The 15,938-nt window shown below is 40.4% G+C and overlaps 1 protein-coding gene across 1 annotated transcript; it reads right to left on the minus strand.

Moving 5' to 3' along the window:
• Nucleotides 1-952: 952 nt before the first annotated feature.
• Nucleotides 953-14,101, minus strand: LOC141109068 (C-X-C motif chemokine 11-6-like). The gene is made up of 4 exons (XM_073601003.1): nucleotides 13,960-14,101; nucleotides 10,005-10,131; nucleotides 7,237-7,320; nucleotides 953-1,522 (listed from the first exon to the last, which is right to left on the minus strand). Exons 1-4 carry the CDS (start codon nucleotides 14,018-14,020, stop codon nucleotides 1,498-1,500), a joined length of 297 nt encoding a protein of 98 aa, XP_073457104.1. The 5' UTR covers nucleotides 14,021-14,101; the 3' UTR covers nucleotides 953-1,497.
• Between the last annotated feature and the right edge of the window lie 1,837 nt (nucleotides 14,102-15,938).

Consider the following 15,938-nt stretch of genomic DNA (forward strand, 5'->3'; position numbering starts at 1 on the left):
AGGGTCCCTATCAGAGTCCCCCTTACGTCAGGGTCCCCATTAGACTCCCCCCCCCATCAGGGTCTCTGTCAGAGTCCCCACTTACATCAGGGTCCCCATCAGAGCTCCCTCTTAAATCAGGGTCCCCCTTAGCACCAAAAGGCTACAGCAAGCTGTAGCAGCAGGACAGGAGCTAGGAGGCAGAGCAGGTCTGAAAAGCAGAAGTTCTGTCCTCCTGTGAAGGATAAACATATCATTGGTTGCTAAGACGGAAGTGGGAAGCTGCACTGGAGACTGCCAGGGGAAGGAAAGAAGAGCAGAGACCTATGCAGTCTGACATGAATCCTAATTCTGTGCATATTGAGGATACATTGATAACAGATGCATTGGATGTGTTTATCATGTAAACAGATATCCTACATTGCTTGAGTCATTTGTGATAGTCCATCGCTTACTTGGTATCATAAGATATAAAAGTTGTGTTTGGCAGTGCAACAAAAAAGACCTCAAACATATTTGGCCTTCATTTGTATATAGTTAGTTAACTATAGGAAACTATACAAAGTTACAATGGCTTTATGACCCTTATTCTTATCATAACAATTAGCCTAGACTAATATTTATATTTTAATCATACTATGACCTCAATACATGTACACCATCCATACAGTAATGCTATATTTCCTTGCACTTGTATGGACCAATATGTAGTAAAGTAAGGTTTGAGAAATTAAAAACAGAATGGTATACTATAACTGACTGATCCATTAATCATAGATTGTAATTGCTTAAAAAATGTAAAAAAAGGAAAACATAAATAGTTTTCTTGTTAGCTGCTCTTTTTTAAATAATTTACTATCCGAATAAATAATACAAATAAAGGTTTCCCTTTTCTCCCCAAGATTACCCATGCATAATAAACAAAGTGATATATTTGTTGCCAATTATTTAAAAAATGCACTACATATTAAACTGCCTTTTAATATGCTGGGTGCTTTTATTATGATGTGATTATCACAGGGTATAACTTGTTAGGGTTTTGTTCAGAAATGCATTACATCCTGGGGAAATTTACCAATCAAGACATATAGGCAGTGAAGAAGAGGAGCAGAGTGATATCACTTGAATAGGATTTACTATAAGACTGTAGTTTGATATGTATATATCCCCCTCTTGTGGGCAGAATTAGCACTGCGCCTACATAAAATGTGTCTCCTGACCTGTTCTTACATGATGTGCATATCAGATAAAAATTGTAGCAAGCATAATGATATAATACACATAGATGTGTGCAAAACTACCCAAACTATCCAGAATTACGAAGGCTGCAAGCAATCAAAACTACTGCAAATCCCTACATAAAGAGGACACAGACGGACCCCCGCAGACAAGAACCTGCCTTTGTGTATGTGTTTCTTAATAGATCTCCCCCACTATATGTAATGATCATTGCTGTTGTGTTCATAAAATTATTAGTTGTAGAAGATATACTGGTCATTCTCAGCCCTTTTCCTCTGCTTATTTTCCAGATGCTTTACCAGACCTGAAACAAGAACAGATTAAGTGTTAATTGTATTTTGAAGTGTAAACTTTCACATGGCTTTTTTTTTTTTTTTTAGGTATTTAGTATTCAAATATGAATGAGCAGAATGAAAAATAAATCTGGCACACTTGGGCTTAAATTTAGACAATGCAAAAGTTTTGGCAAAATACAGATGTTCGGTTCAGGTAAATTTTTTACGGGATAGGTAAGAAGATAAGAGAAGCTCATTGCTAGGGTTTAAACACACTTTAACCTAAACATACCTCTATACCTTAATCCAACCTTTAAACCTAACCCTAAACCTTAACCTAGTCATCAAATCTAATCCTTAAAGACAAAGTCAAGACTTATTTTTTTACTTGTACCTACAGGTAAGACTATTATAGGGTTTACCTGTATGTACTGTGAATATCCCCTAAACTTGCACAGTGTAGGAGATATTCAGAGTGCATGCAGCAGTGGTTCGATTTTCAGCACATTCATTTGAATGGGCTAAAATTGCACAGCATTGCACCAAAAGTGGTGCATGCACTACTTTTTAAAAGGCATTGCATGGTACTTTGGTATCATTATATCTGGGTCAGGCAAGCGCACTGCATTCGCGATGTGCATTCGGGGTGTAATTAGGAACTTTTTGAAAACTGCAGAAGTTTGCAACCGCTGCGTTTTGAACATGGTTCGAGGGAACGTGCACAGAACGCGGGTTTCCTGCACTGCGTTCTGGCGTGAACCAGCATTTAGTGACTGTTATCACCCTAGGAAAAGAAATATGTAAATATTTGGATCACCAGGTGAAAATAAATAAAAAATAAAGAAAGGAAAAATTAATACAACAACCACATCTAAAGTCAGGTAAACTGCAATATATTACCTTTTTGTTGTTGGGTTTAGATACACCTTAAAGATTACACCTTAAAGATTGGTTAAGGGGTTCTGTTTAACAGTATGCTGATGTAGCACTGCCCCCATAAGGCTTGCTGAGTGTTGACTTCTTAGGCCTCTCTCTGGTTACCAGCAACTGGGTGCTAAGGGTTCCCACTTTGGCTGCTAGGGATTTCCACTTGTCCCACCCTTACTCCCGCTTGCTCATTACTCAAAGACCAGTCCAGGGTATTTGTGTTTTCGTATTTTATTTTTGGAACTTGGATGGGAGAAGGGATGAGTGGGATACTCCAACTGGAACTATTTATAATGGATAAGGACAACTCTCACTTGACCTCACCGGATTACTTGTGGAAGCAGTCACACTGCTTTGACCATACAGCCACATGTATAGAGGAATTAAGTCTTCTTGCTCTCACTAGCAGCAGACTTGATGCACTACATTATCTTCAGGATACTCTCTAGCAACCCCTTTACTGATACCCATCCACTGACTCTTCTAACTGAAGGGGGCGGCCCTCACTCGACAGGCTCCAAAGATACAGATCTGTACTCACAGTAGGCAGAATCAGATCCTTCCTGGTGTCTCCCTTCCAGTCAGCTCTGCAGGACCCCTGGGTTTAGCTTCTCTCTCTCTAGGCCCTTGGGTCAACCACTCAGGCCTGCATGACCACCTGTGCGGAGGAGAGGGCAGCCGCTCCCTCCCTCCTGGACTATGTTTCCCAGCTTAATTCACTCTGAGCACATGTGACGGGGCTTTAAATACAGTAGCCCAGCATGCAATGCAGCAATTCTCCTCTGCCAATTGCCAGGACTGTAACAAAGCCTGTCCACTCACTTGTCAGGTCCCCTCTCACTGTTCAATTTTCCACCCTATTGGACCAGTGGGGGACAGTCAAACAAGCTGAGCTACACCTGAGAAAAATGAGCAGACCTAACCAATAGATCCTGCTCCCTGGTAGGCAGAGATCACCCTAAGTTTTACCTGACCATCTTCCTGGTAAGCAGAAAGATCAAAAACTATACTCTCTTCTAGCACCTACCTAGGAGGGTGCCACACTGAGCATTAGGATCACAGTTTTGGTGATGTTAATATTTAAAAATAGAAGTAGTTAGACTGGGTTTATTTTGGAGTTGGGTTATTTTTAGTTAATACTTCTTTTCACATATGATGCTTTATTTTTTTAGGTTTGTTTAGGTAGTCTCTGTCTCTTTTGTGTGAATTGTATTCGAAAAATTACATATTGGTATTTAGTTGCTAAACATTCCCTGTATTAAAAGCCAAGTTTGGAGGGAGCCACTTAAAGTATAACTAAAAGCAAAACTTTTGTTTTTGGATAGAGTGGAGAGGGTTTGGAACATCTGGCTGATCTGTATTGCGGTCTGTGCACCAATTAGGGAGATTCACCCTCTCTATTGTCCCGTTTACTGCAGTCAATGAGAGTGTAAGGAAATCCCAAATGTTGGGTTGTTACAAAAAAAATAGAAGGGAAATGTTCTTTTGGGGACACTGGTTCTGGTGACAATCCAGGAATCCCTCATTTTGGAGAGATTTCCTCCCACTTCCTGTTATGGCTATAGGACAAGTCGTGGAGGGAAATCTTTCCAATGGGATACAGATGGCATCTCCATATGGAGTTATGAGCATCCCTTACTCTATTGAAAATGAAAAAAGTTTTGCTTTTAGCTCTACTCTAAGTACCATGTGTTAGATCTTGAGGGGCAGGATTGCACAAGGATTATGCGCTGAAATCACTTTTTTAGTGAATAGATAGAGTAGTGTGAATGTAGACTGGTAGTGTTGTAAATACACCGAGCAAAATTTTAAACGCAACACTTTTTCATTTGCCCCTATTTATCATGAGCTGAACTCGACTTTATCTATGTATACAAAAGGCCTATTTCTCTCAAATATTGTTCACAAATCTGTCTAAATCTGTGTTGGTGAGCACTTTTCCTATGCCGAGATAATCCATCCACCTCACAGATGTGGCATATCCAGATGCTGATTAGACAGCATGATTATGGCACAGGTGTGCCTTAGGCTGGCCGCAATAAAAGGCCACTCTAAAATGTGCAGTTTTATCACACTGCACAATGCCACAGATGTTGCAGGTTTTGAGGGAGTGTGTAATTGGCATGCTGATTGCAGGAATGTCCACCAGAGCTGTTGCCCTTGAATTGAGTGTTCATTTCACGACCATAAGCTGTCTCCAAAAGCGTTTCAGAAAATTTGGCAGTACACCCAACCGGCCTCACAACCGCAGACCATGTGTAACCACACCAGCCCAGGACCTCCACATCCAGCATCTTCACCTCCAAGATCCTCTGAGACCAGCCACCCGAACAGCTGCTGCAACAATCGGTTTGCATAACTAAAGACTTTCTGCACAAACTGTCATAAACTATCTCAGGGAAGCCCATCTGCATGCTCGTCGTCCTCATTGGGGTCTCGACCTGACTGCAGTTCATTGTCGTAACTGTCTTGAGTGGGAAAATGCTCATTCAATGGTGTCTGAGTGATGAATCCCGGTTTTCACTGTACAGGGCAGATGGCAGACAGTGTGTATGGCATTGTGTGGGTGAGCGGTTTGCTGATGTCAACGTTGTGGATTGAGTGGCCCGCGGTGGTGTTATGGTATGGGCAGGCATATGCTATGGACAATGAACACAGGTGCATTTTATTGATGGCATTTTGAATGCACAGAGATACCATGACGAGATCCTGAGGTCCATTGTTGTGCCATTCATCCACGACCATCACCTTATGTTGCAGCATGATAATGCATGGCCCTATAATGCTTGGCCCCCTGGAAGCTGAAAACATCCCAGTTCTTGCATGGCAAGTATACTCACCGGACATGTCACCCATTGAGCATGTTTGGGATGCTCTGGATCGGCATCTAATCAGCATCTTCATATGCCTTATCTCGGCAATGGCGAGGTGCTCACTAACACAGATTTAGACAGATTTGTGAACAATATTTGAGAGAAATAGGCCTTTTGTGTAAATAGAAAAAGTCGGAGATCTTTGAGTTCAGCTCATGATAAATAGGGGCAAACACAAAAGTGTTGCGTTTATAATTTTGCTTAGTGTATATATTTAGACACTTTAGTCAAAGCAGCTTCATTATATATTCTCTTTGAAGTTTCCATTTATACTGACTGAGATATTAATTTGCCCATACAGGCTATATATGCCATCCTTAGGACATGTCATGCTGATAACAACATCTTTCCGTGTGGTCACATACTTTAGCAAAGTGAACAAGGGAACAGAAAATGCAGTCTCAAACATCAATGTGTATTCTAGGCATTGCTAAATTTGGACTGTAGAGTACAATATGATGTTCCTTGTTTGTAGGGAAAGTCCCCCCTATAGAAATCTCTTTAAATTAGTCATTTGTGGTATTTAAGGATTATCTTTGATATTATGTCATGAAAAAGATAAAAAAAAGGACATGCAATACCCAGAATGAAGCTTATCAGAAGTGTCCAATTAGATACCAATCATTTATTCCAATGAAAGGTTAAAACTAATTATTAATTGGTTGCTAAGCATTTAATTTACTCCACTTATAAATAAAAAGTATATAGGAAAAATTTGTGGTAGGGTTCTTGCATACTTTGTAAAGCACCGCTTGATTTGTCAGCATTATATAAATAATGACATCAAAGTGGTTGTAAACCTCAGACATGAAATATAAACAAAGCATTTCCCTCTATAGTGTGTACTTGTCTCAATTAGGAGCACTAAGGAGGTTATTTACTAAAACTGGAGAGTGGAAAATCTGGTGCAACTCTACAGAGAAACCAATCAGTGTTACGAAATCTCCCCCTTAGAGCCCATTCACACAGGGGCAACTTTGGATCCGACTTCAAGTCGCCCCAAGTCGCCCCTAGTCGCCTCAAGTCGCGCTACACGAAAAAATCAATGTAAGTGAATGGATCCGTCTTAATGCACACTACTGCAGTAGCTCCGACTTCAGAAAAGGTTCCTGTACTACTTCAATCCGACTTGAAGGCAACTTGTACCCATTGATTTCAATGGAAGTTGCCTCCAAGTCTGATCACTGTTCATACTGAGGCAACTTTACAGGAAGCAGAAAAGAAACAGAAAGTAATTTCCTCCACTAAACAGCCAGCCCCCTCCTTCTCACACACAGCTGATAAGCTCTGATTGGCCACTTGTAAAGTTCCCTGTCCTGGAGGCGACTTCAAGATGTATTGTAAATTGACCCAAGTCGGGCTGTGATTCATACTCAAGTCGTGTCCAAGTTGCCTCCCAAAGTCGTTCTGGAAGTCGTGTTGCCCCTGTGTGAAAGTGTCAATTCGGTCTGCTGCATTCTTTCTCTGATATCAGCATGAGTCACTTCTGAAAAGTTTTCCTGACATCAAGAGAAAAATGCTGACAGGGGAGGGACCTCCAGCAGATTGACAGCCTCAGTTCTGTTCCTGTGTACTGTGTGAAGCAGCTCTCATCCGCTCTCATAACTCTTCTCACTGAGCTCTGCAGAGTGTAATTTCAGCTCTCCGCCCCCTTTTTTTCTGAACTCTCAGACCACCCTTATAAATGCAGCACTTTGAACAAACGTAGAGAAGACAAGACTTCAGATAAACAGGTACAACTTATGTAGGAGGATTTGTTTAATCTCTGTGTATCACCTAAAGACAGTCACTTCATTGGGTATATGGAAGGGTTTACAACCACTTTAAATAAAAATTGCCATTCAGTGGTAATGTTTACAATATAGTACATATAATGAGCATTCATATATTACTTAGAAAATATTTCACATGCTGGAATCCTATTTCTAATTCACTGTGCTTACCGAGTACTTTCCCTTGTAAGGATAGCTTTTACCAGTTTGGCATTAGGATTCAGACATTTTTCTTCTCCATTCTTCAATTTAGCACTGCAAATGAAAAGACGTAATGATCAATTGTTTTTGTGTGCTGGTACAGGTCTAATATAATGGCTTGAACATTCATGTATACATTTCTTCAATTTTTAATTTGTCTCCCAGTAAATGGGACAGAGATAGCATCATAGAAGGAATCATAAAATGTGTAAAAAAACAAAACAAAAAAAAACCTGGTTCAGTCAATGTCCATATATATATTAAAACCCAAATTTGCTATTATCCTCTAAAGCTGGTCTGTAACAAAGATTTTAATTTTTTGTTGGGTTGTTCCTCCCAGGTGGGGAAAGGGGCCAGTTGGAGTGCAGAAAGGTGTTGAAAGAAGAATAGGGAGCTCACTTCCCCGGAGGGAACCTTGCAGCAGAGTGTTAGGCCTATGAAGACAGCTGTAGCCGTGGATCAGTATGGACTATGACTATACAGCATCCTCTCATGATAGCCTTCATTGGGAATCTAATGCACATAAATGGTGTGTCTTAAAGATGTGTCACAGACAGTACCTTTCTCATGGAATGAACATACCCAGTTATGTGGAAGAACACTGTAGCATGTACATGGACTGTGCCTGGAAATATATTTTGTAACTTTGTTTAATAAAGCTGTTGAGTAAAGTAATGGACGATAAATAATCCTTGCCCTCAAATATGTTCTGCAGCATGGAAGTAAATGCCCTCAATTAAGTGGCAGCATGGAAGTAATTGCAAATGCGCCAAGGCTGCTGGTGGTCAAGTCCAGCAGGTAAGCCTTACAGTATACTATATGATAACAGAACTGTCTACAACCTAATCTCAGCCAATGAAAACAGGTGTATAGGCGCAGAAACTTTCCCACATAAAAGATCCGCCCGGTGCTCAGACCTTGAGGCTGCTGACACCTCCAACATACCACAATAAGGAAAGGGATGGTCGGCACTCAGGATGACATCCAAAATAGTATTTCATACTATGACTAAGGACTAACCTTCAAAACGCGTAGGCAGTTTTACAGCTTTGTACTTAATAAAGAAATACTATTTTGGATGTTATCCTGAGTGCCGCCCATCCCTTTCCTTATTCTAATCTCAACCAATACCTAGGGAAAAATAAATGTGTGCTAACTGGTTCAAGGTTCATGTTGGTGGTGGTGACTGGGCAGATTCCTCCAGAGCAGAGGTCGTGATATCTGCAAACCCGTGTAACATTGGCCTCAGATATGAGTGGCGACTTCCCAGTAACCACGCCTGTAACCACAATATCATGAGGCCTCTGTATTGACAAGAACTGTATGCTCCTATTGAGGCCTGAGACATGGAACCAATGAAATGCTTATACTTTGGAACAAGGGGAGGCTAGTTTGGGGTTTCGGCCCACTGTTCAACAAAAGCTGTAAACCACCTGAGGCCCCTTTAGGAGTGGTAACTGGCTTAACAACCCAAACACTTGGGTGCTTCCTACCGTCTTCACAATTTGCAATCTTTGTACAATCGTAAAGTGTATGTAAACATTTTTTTTTTTTCATTCAGGATAGAGTAAGGGAGGGTTAGGATCCCTGTCTTTTTTATTGTTTGTTTTGTTTTTACTGTCTGGGTCCCAAAGGAGAAATTTCTCTTCACTTCCTGTCCCAGTGAAGTAAAAAGAAATCTCTCCAGGGGGAGAAATACCTTAGACATTTATCATAAGAGTCCCCATCGGAAGATTTACATTTCCAGGGACAATTGTTTAATTTTTGGATTTGTCATCATTTTCTGTATTTTATATAATGGTACCCAAGATAAATAGAGAGGGTGAAAGAAAAAAGTTTCCACTTTACATACAAGTCAATGAGAATGCAAAGGCAGCTCAGAAAGAAGTCAGAAGGCTAAGTGGTGGCATCTGAACATGTAGTCTAAGGAAAAAAAATATCTCAGATAACTGATGTTCAGGTAGAGCCAACCAGTCAGTGTCTCTGTATGAGTTCTGATCCTTCCAGCCACTTCTTTTAGTTCTTTGTCAAAAACCATGACCACAGGAAGAACAAGCCCTCATTTCAGGGCCTTCGTCTATAGATATAATGTCACAGGAAGGAAAGATGAGGGTTATACAGGAAGTGTATATTTGAAAGGTCATATGAAAACCTCCTTGGCTTTGGTATCTCTCCTGAGAATGTTGGGAATTTTAATTTTATTTGGGGCTTCTTTCTAAATCGGTAAATGTGACAGTCACCAAACATTCACTCTAAGTGAATTATCACAGTTATTTAAAACAAATGCACCAGGAAAATATGAGTAAATGTTTGGTGAATGACACATTCACTGCTTTTTAAATTTGCCCCTTACTGTTTTGTAAAACTATTACACATTTAAATAAGCAAACAGCCGCCATTTGCTCTTTTCTTGTTGATAGATCCCCTTCAAAGGCTCTTGTAAAATTTTTGCTAGACATTGGGGTTGATTTACTAAAACTGAAGCGTGCAAAATCTAGTGCAGTTGTACATGGTAGCCAATCAGCTTCAAATTTCAGTTTGTTTAATTAAGCTTTGACAAAAATCTGGAAGCTGATTGGTTCCTATGCAGAGTTACACCAGATTTTTAAGTAAACCAACCCCATAATGTGACGGATTTGCGTGGTCTTCTTTTCTGCACATTGTTAGCCATGAACAAAATTATTTCATTTATAACCCTTACATTGATCCCAGATTCTTCAAAACCAATAATAACTTACACAACTTCCATCTTCTCACATCTGGAACTTTCTGGAAACACCTCAAATTTTCTTATTTGCTTGATATCAACAGAATTGGAAAGGCGTCCAATGCAATGGCAACGTCTTCTCCCTAAAGGTGACATTCCTAGAAAAGAGGATTATCCAGCATTAACCACTTGACCTCCAGAAGATTTACCCCCCCTTCATGACCAGGTCATTTGGGATGCGGCACTATGTTACTTTAACTGACAATTGCGCGGTCGTGCGACACTGTACCCAAATAACATTTATGTAATTTTTTTCCTACAAATAGAACTTTCTTTTGGTGATATTTTATCACCACTGCTTTTTTTATTTTTTGCATCATAAACAAAAAAGACAGACAATTTTGAAAAAAAAAACAAAACAATATTTTTTACTCTCTGCTATAAAACATATAAAATTAAAAAATTAAAAAACTTGAATTTCTTCAAAAATGTAGGCCAATATGTATTCTGCAAAAAAAAAATCCCAATAAGCATATATTGATTGGTTTACATGAACGTTATAGTGTCTACAAACTATGGAATATATTTATGGAATTTTTATGTATTTATTTTTTAATTTTGTAATGGTGGCGCTCAGCGACTTATAGCGGTACAGCGATATTGCAGCAGACAATCGGACACTATCTGACAATTTTGACACTTTGCTGGAACTAGTGACACTAATACAGTTATTAGTGCTAAAAATATGCACTGTCACTGTACTAATGACACTGGCTGGGAAGGGGTTTAAACATGTAGGACGATCAAAAGGTTAACTTTGTACCTAACCAGTGTTTTTGTGTACCGTATGTGCTGCTTTTACTAGGGGAGAGATGGTGTTTATTCCCTGCTTTGCATGAACACAAAATTCATCCCTTTCCCCCTGTCAGAACGAAGATCTGCCTTGTTTAAATAGAAAGAGCTTCATTCTGAATCTCCACCTGACGATCGGTGGGTGCCGACGAACATCGAGTGCCCGGCACTCGCAGATTTGCTTCTGCTGTGAATAATCATGCAGCGCGAGCGCCGCCTGCAGGCGGAATTGCAGGATCATGTGTGTATGTGTGTATGTATGTATATATATATATAGATATAGATATATATCTATATATATATATATGTGTGTGTGTGATCTGGCATCTGGCGCAGAGCTGCTTTTTCTATTTTTTATTTTTCTCCTACCTAAAACACACTGACACCGATGCTGATTAAAAAAAAATCCTGTTCAAAATATACTGACCCTGACCTTTGATCTTGACCATGATCTTTGACCCTTATTTGACCCAAACACTAACCCTGGCAGTGACCTAGATCAAACCTTGACCTAGGTAATTTTCTTTTATTTTTTTATTATTTAATTTATTTATACATTTTTATTTTTTTCTGCATGGAAAGACAAAGATAAATTGCATCTATCTCTCCATTCACAGAAAGAAAAAATACAGGGGCGGGCGTCACAGTGACTGATCACTGTGGCAGCCAATCATAGGCTACCACAGCGATCAGGTGACCTGGTATTGGGGGACCCGGGTCCCGGTCGCTAGAACCGGGCCCAGGTTTCCCGTTGAGACCCCAGTCTCTGTGGTGGTAGTGCGGCACACTCCCAGCACAAAGGGAGATACGCCTATATGCGGCCCCACGGAGAAAAGGCCAGTTCCCTGAGGCCGCATATATGTGTTACGTCGGCATGAAGGGGTTAAAGTATAACTGCAGCTGATTTTTTTTTTTTTTTCATTTTATATAGGGTAGGAAAGAGTTAAAACCATTGTCAGTTTTTTTTTTTTTTAGCTGTCTGTGTCTCATCAGTAAGATTTCCAACTCACTTCCTGTCTTGTTGGCTCAACTGGAAGTTGGAAGATATGTTTCCAATTTGTGGGAATTTCTCTCTTAGGCAGTTGTCACAGAAACAAGTGTTCTCTTCAGGACATTTCTTCTCTATTCCTGTCCTGGTGGCAACCTAAAATTTTTGCTTTACACTATACTTTTATTCCTCGTGACATTGAAATAACCCCTTACCACTTTATCCAGAGCTAAAAAATGTTTGCCTTTAGTTATTGGAGCTGGAGCTTTTATGTACTTTTTAGACTCCCTTTTTATAATTTTACTATGTGGTTGTAGTAGTATGTATATTTTGTAATATGTTTACTTGGCTATTTTAATTGTGCTAAAGGAAATGTTATGTGTTTTTCTATAGGTGGCACTATTGCTTCTTTCCTACCTTCCTTAGGGAACATAACAAAGGTGTTATGACTCATTAAAAAAACAATACAGTCAATACCGGCAAAAAATTTAAGCCTTTCTTTTCTATTGTTTTTACACGCACTCTGCTCAATACAGCCTTGAACCAAAATGCAGCCCTTTGTTCCTCAGATGGACATACTCTATATGAAATTTTATACTATAAAATAATTTTAAATTGTCCCTCTTCAGTAAAAGGTATTGGGCTTATTTTACACCTGTGGCCAAGGGGCTGTAAAAATAAGTGGTTGAGCTGCAATTTACTGCCCTCTAACCAGTAACCACCCATGTTACAATGGTGGACAGGCAAGTTTGTACACACATTATCTCAATGCATATGACCCTAAATGCAAGTACCGCTTGCTACAGCCTTTAGTCCTGTCAAGCTGCAGTATATTTCAGTCTGGCTTAGACTTTGTCAGGCTGCAGGCACATACCTCTCAACTTTCTGAAATGACAATAAGGGTGCCTTTTTTGCGCACAGTATGCAGGCAAAGGACAGGCTCCTGCCACGGCCCTGGGTTACACAAACTGCAAAAATCTAATGTACAGAAAATGATTGACTAAACCACACAAGTGCTTTTGTATCCTTTATTTTTCTTTATATTGGCTTTTTAAAGTAACACATGCAGTAATAGTGGGGTTGGAGCAAAGGTTTAGCCTGGCTTCACACTGTAGAAGCGCCAGTTCCCCCATCGCATCTCTCCCGCAGGCAATTCACACTGCCCTCTGCGAACTGCTGTGGGTGTCAATACAATATTAATGACACCCCCCAGATCGATTCACAGATCGCAGTGCAAACTGTGAATTCGGACAGGAATCGGATGGCATGGGTGAGAACACCCATGCCATCCGATTCCAGTGCGGGGGGAAAAAAAGTCCCTGCACTTTTTTTTTTTTTTTGTATGCGAATCCAATGCGAGTTCAGCCATGCAACTGCATGGCTGAACTCGCACTGCACAGACATCGCATATGATCAGCACCTGCAGTGTGGGTGCGAATCACGTGCGATGTCTGAGATCGCTATAGTGTGAACCCGGGCTTAGTGCACAATAACACTTTTTGATAGAAAAGTTATGTATTTTGTACAGAACTGTGCACATTTGGCCAAAATAAGGGACAACTGAGGCTGCACGAGAGGCAGAGGGATTTGGTCTCAAAGGAAGGACAGTCCCTCCAAATGAAGACAGTTGGGAGTTTTGCTGGCAGTGGGGGCAAACGCTGCACCTGTACCTCCTGGGTGCATTAAAACAATGGGATTGGACACACACAAGCTAAACGCCTCATGTGCAAAGGGACTAAAGGGTTAGGCAGGTGTTATTTCTGTGCCCCTGTTGTGAGCTTTAACAATTAATATATCTACAATGCCTATAGATACAATGCTAAATTAGTGAAGAGCTTTTACTGCTCATTCCGAATATATAAAAACGTTAGTGTGCATAGTCTGGGCACAGATTCCCCTTAATATACCAATAGAAAGATACATTTTCTAATATTATTGCTCAACACTGAAAACCTTGGATTATACCAAGAAAACCCATTTCTAGGGACAAACTTCTCGTTCAGGAACCGGTCCTGGAATTCAGCAGGTACAGTAATTATTTAAGCTATATACATACATACATACATACATACATACATACTTAAACAATCTTAATAAGTGCAGTCAATAGTCACATGTTTCGTAAAATATTGATTGTGCCACTTACCTTGCACGCACTGAAGAATGAGCAGTGAGCACAGGAGAGCAATGAATTTTCCGTCCATCATGTAGAACACGGCTTACCTGGACTAGAAGAAAGCTTAACACTGCTAGCAGGATGAAGATATTTATATGATTAGAATCCACCCACAAATCAGAAATCTCCCTGGGGAAACCCCAAAAAATGTCAGGCTCAATGGGACTTTCTCTCATTCACTAGTTCTCATTTTCTTGGAAACAAGTATGTTTTCATTAAATGAGTTGCCTCATTCATGCAGACAATAAAGAAAGACTGGGAACATAGAAAGAGGGTGATAGGTTTGAGAGAAGTCACATTTTTATCACATAACCTAATATTTTCGTTGTATGCAGTCTAGTGTTATAAGCCGGTGCCATACCGCAACAGTATCATGTTTGTTGTCTGATTGTTGTAACATTTCTGTATGACTTTCTTCAAGGCTGCCCAGATTTGTGGACATTTCTGACCCCTGTGCCCAGTTGTGGACATAATGACCAAAGGGCCTCTGTACAAGAACAATGTTTGCCCCATATTAAACTACAGCTCAGTTAGAAACATGTATTCACTTTTATGAAGCAAACTAGTGTCAAAATGAGATGCTCATCTATTGGTAATCAGGCTGCCTCTCATTTTGCAAAGTATATGCAGCAGTTTTTTGTTGTGTATTTGCAGGAGGCATAACTAGGACTGTGAAGGACCTGGGGCATCCACATCGAAGAAAGTACCAATGAGGCTCGTGTGGCACAGGGGAATGGCGGGTGCGGACTCATTGCGCTAAGGGTGGGAGGGGCTTAAAGGGGGGTATAGTTATATAAAATTTGAGCCTACTCACTGTAAACATGTCACACATACAGTGCATCTGGGAAGTATTCACAGCGCTTCACTTTTTCCACATTTTGTTATGTTGTGGCCTTATTCCAAAATGTATTAAATTCATTATTTACCTCAAAATTCTACAAACAATACCCCATGACAACGTGAAGAAAGTTTGTTTGAAATGTTTTCAAATTTATTAAAAATAAAAAATGAAAAAAAAAAATCACATGTACATAAGTATTCACAGCCTGTGCCATGACACTCAAAATTGAGCTCAGGTGCAATCTGTTTGATTGGAGTCCGCCTGTGGTAAATTCAGTTGATTGAATATGATTTGGAAAGGCACACATCTGTCTATATAAGGTCCCACAGTTAACAGTGCATGTCACAGCACAAACCAAGCCATGAAGTCCAAGGAATTGTCTGTAGACCTGCAAAGCCGGATTGTATCAAGGCACAGATCTTGGGATGTAATCAAGCATGGTGGTGGGAGTGTCATTTTCTGGCACTGCATGAGTGCTGCCGGCACTGGGGAGCTACAGTTCAATGAGGGAACCAGAAATGCAACATGTACTGTGATATACTGAAGCAGAGCATGATCCCCTCCCTTCGGAGACTGGGCCGCAGGGCAGTATTCCAACATGATAACGACCCCAAACACACCTCCAAGACGAGCACTGCCTAAGAAGCTGAAGGTAAAGGTGATGGACTGGCCAAGCATTTCTCCAGACCTAAACCCTATTGAGCATCTGAGGGGCATCCTCAAATGGAAGGTGGAGGAGCGCAAGGTCTCTAACATCCACCAGCTCCGTGATGTCATCATGGAGGAGTGGAAGAGAACTCCAGTGGCAACCTGTGAAGCTCTCGTGAACTCCATACCCAAGAGGGTTAAGGCAGTGCTGGAAAATAATGGTGGCCACACAAAATATTGACACTTTGGGGGGCATTTTCACTTAGGAGTGTACTCACTTTTGTTGCCAGTGGTTTAGACATTAATGGCTGTGTCTTGTGTTATTTTGAGGGGACAGCAAATTTACACTGTTATACAAGTTGTACACTCAATACTTTACATTGTAGTAAAGTATCATTTCTTCAGTGTTGTCACATGAAAAGATATAATAAAATATTTACAAAAATGTGAGGGGTGTACT

The sequence above is a fragment of the Aquarana catesbeiana genome, linkage group LG01, assembly GCF_042186555.1.
Source record: "Aquarana catesbeiana isolate 2022-GZ linkage group LG01, ASM4218655v1, whole genome shotgun sequence".
Lineage (NCBI taxonomy): Eukaryota > Metazoa > Chordata > Amphibia > Anura > Ranidae > Aquarana > Aquarana catesbeiana.

What these genes read in the sequence shown, in the direction of transcription:
- LOC141109068 (XM_073601003.1), bottom strand. Translation starts at nt 14,020, where the DNA reads ATGATGGACGGAAAATTCATTGCTCTCCTGTGCTCACTGCTCATTCTT. An exon ending in CATTCTTCAGTGCGTGCAAG is followed by an intron (nt 10,132 to 13,959) that starts GTAAGTGGCACA and finishes CCTCTTTTCTAG; the next exon opens with GAATGTCACCTTTAGGGAGA. An exon ending in TGTGAGAAGATGGAAGTTGT is followed by an intron (nt 7,321 to 10,004) that starts GTAAGTTATTAT and finishes TTTCATTTGCAG; the next exon opens with TGCTAAATTGAAGAATGGAG.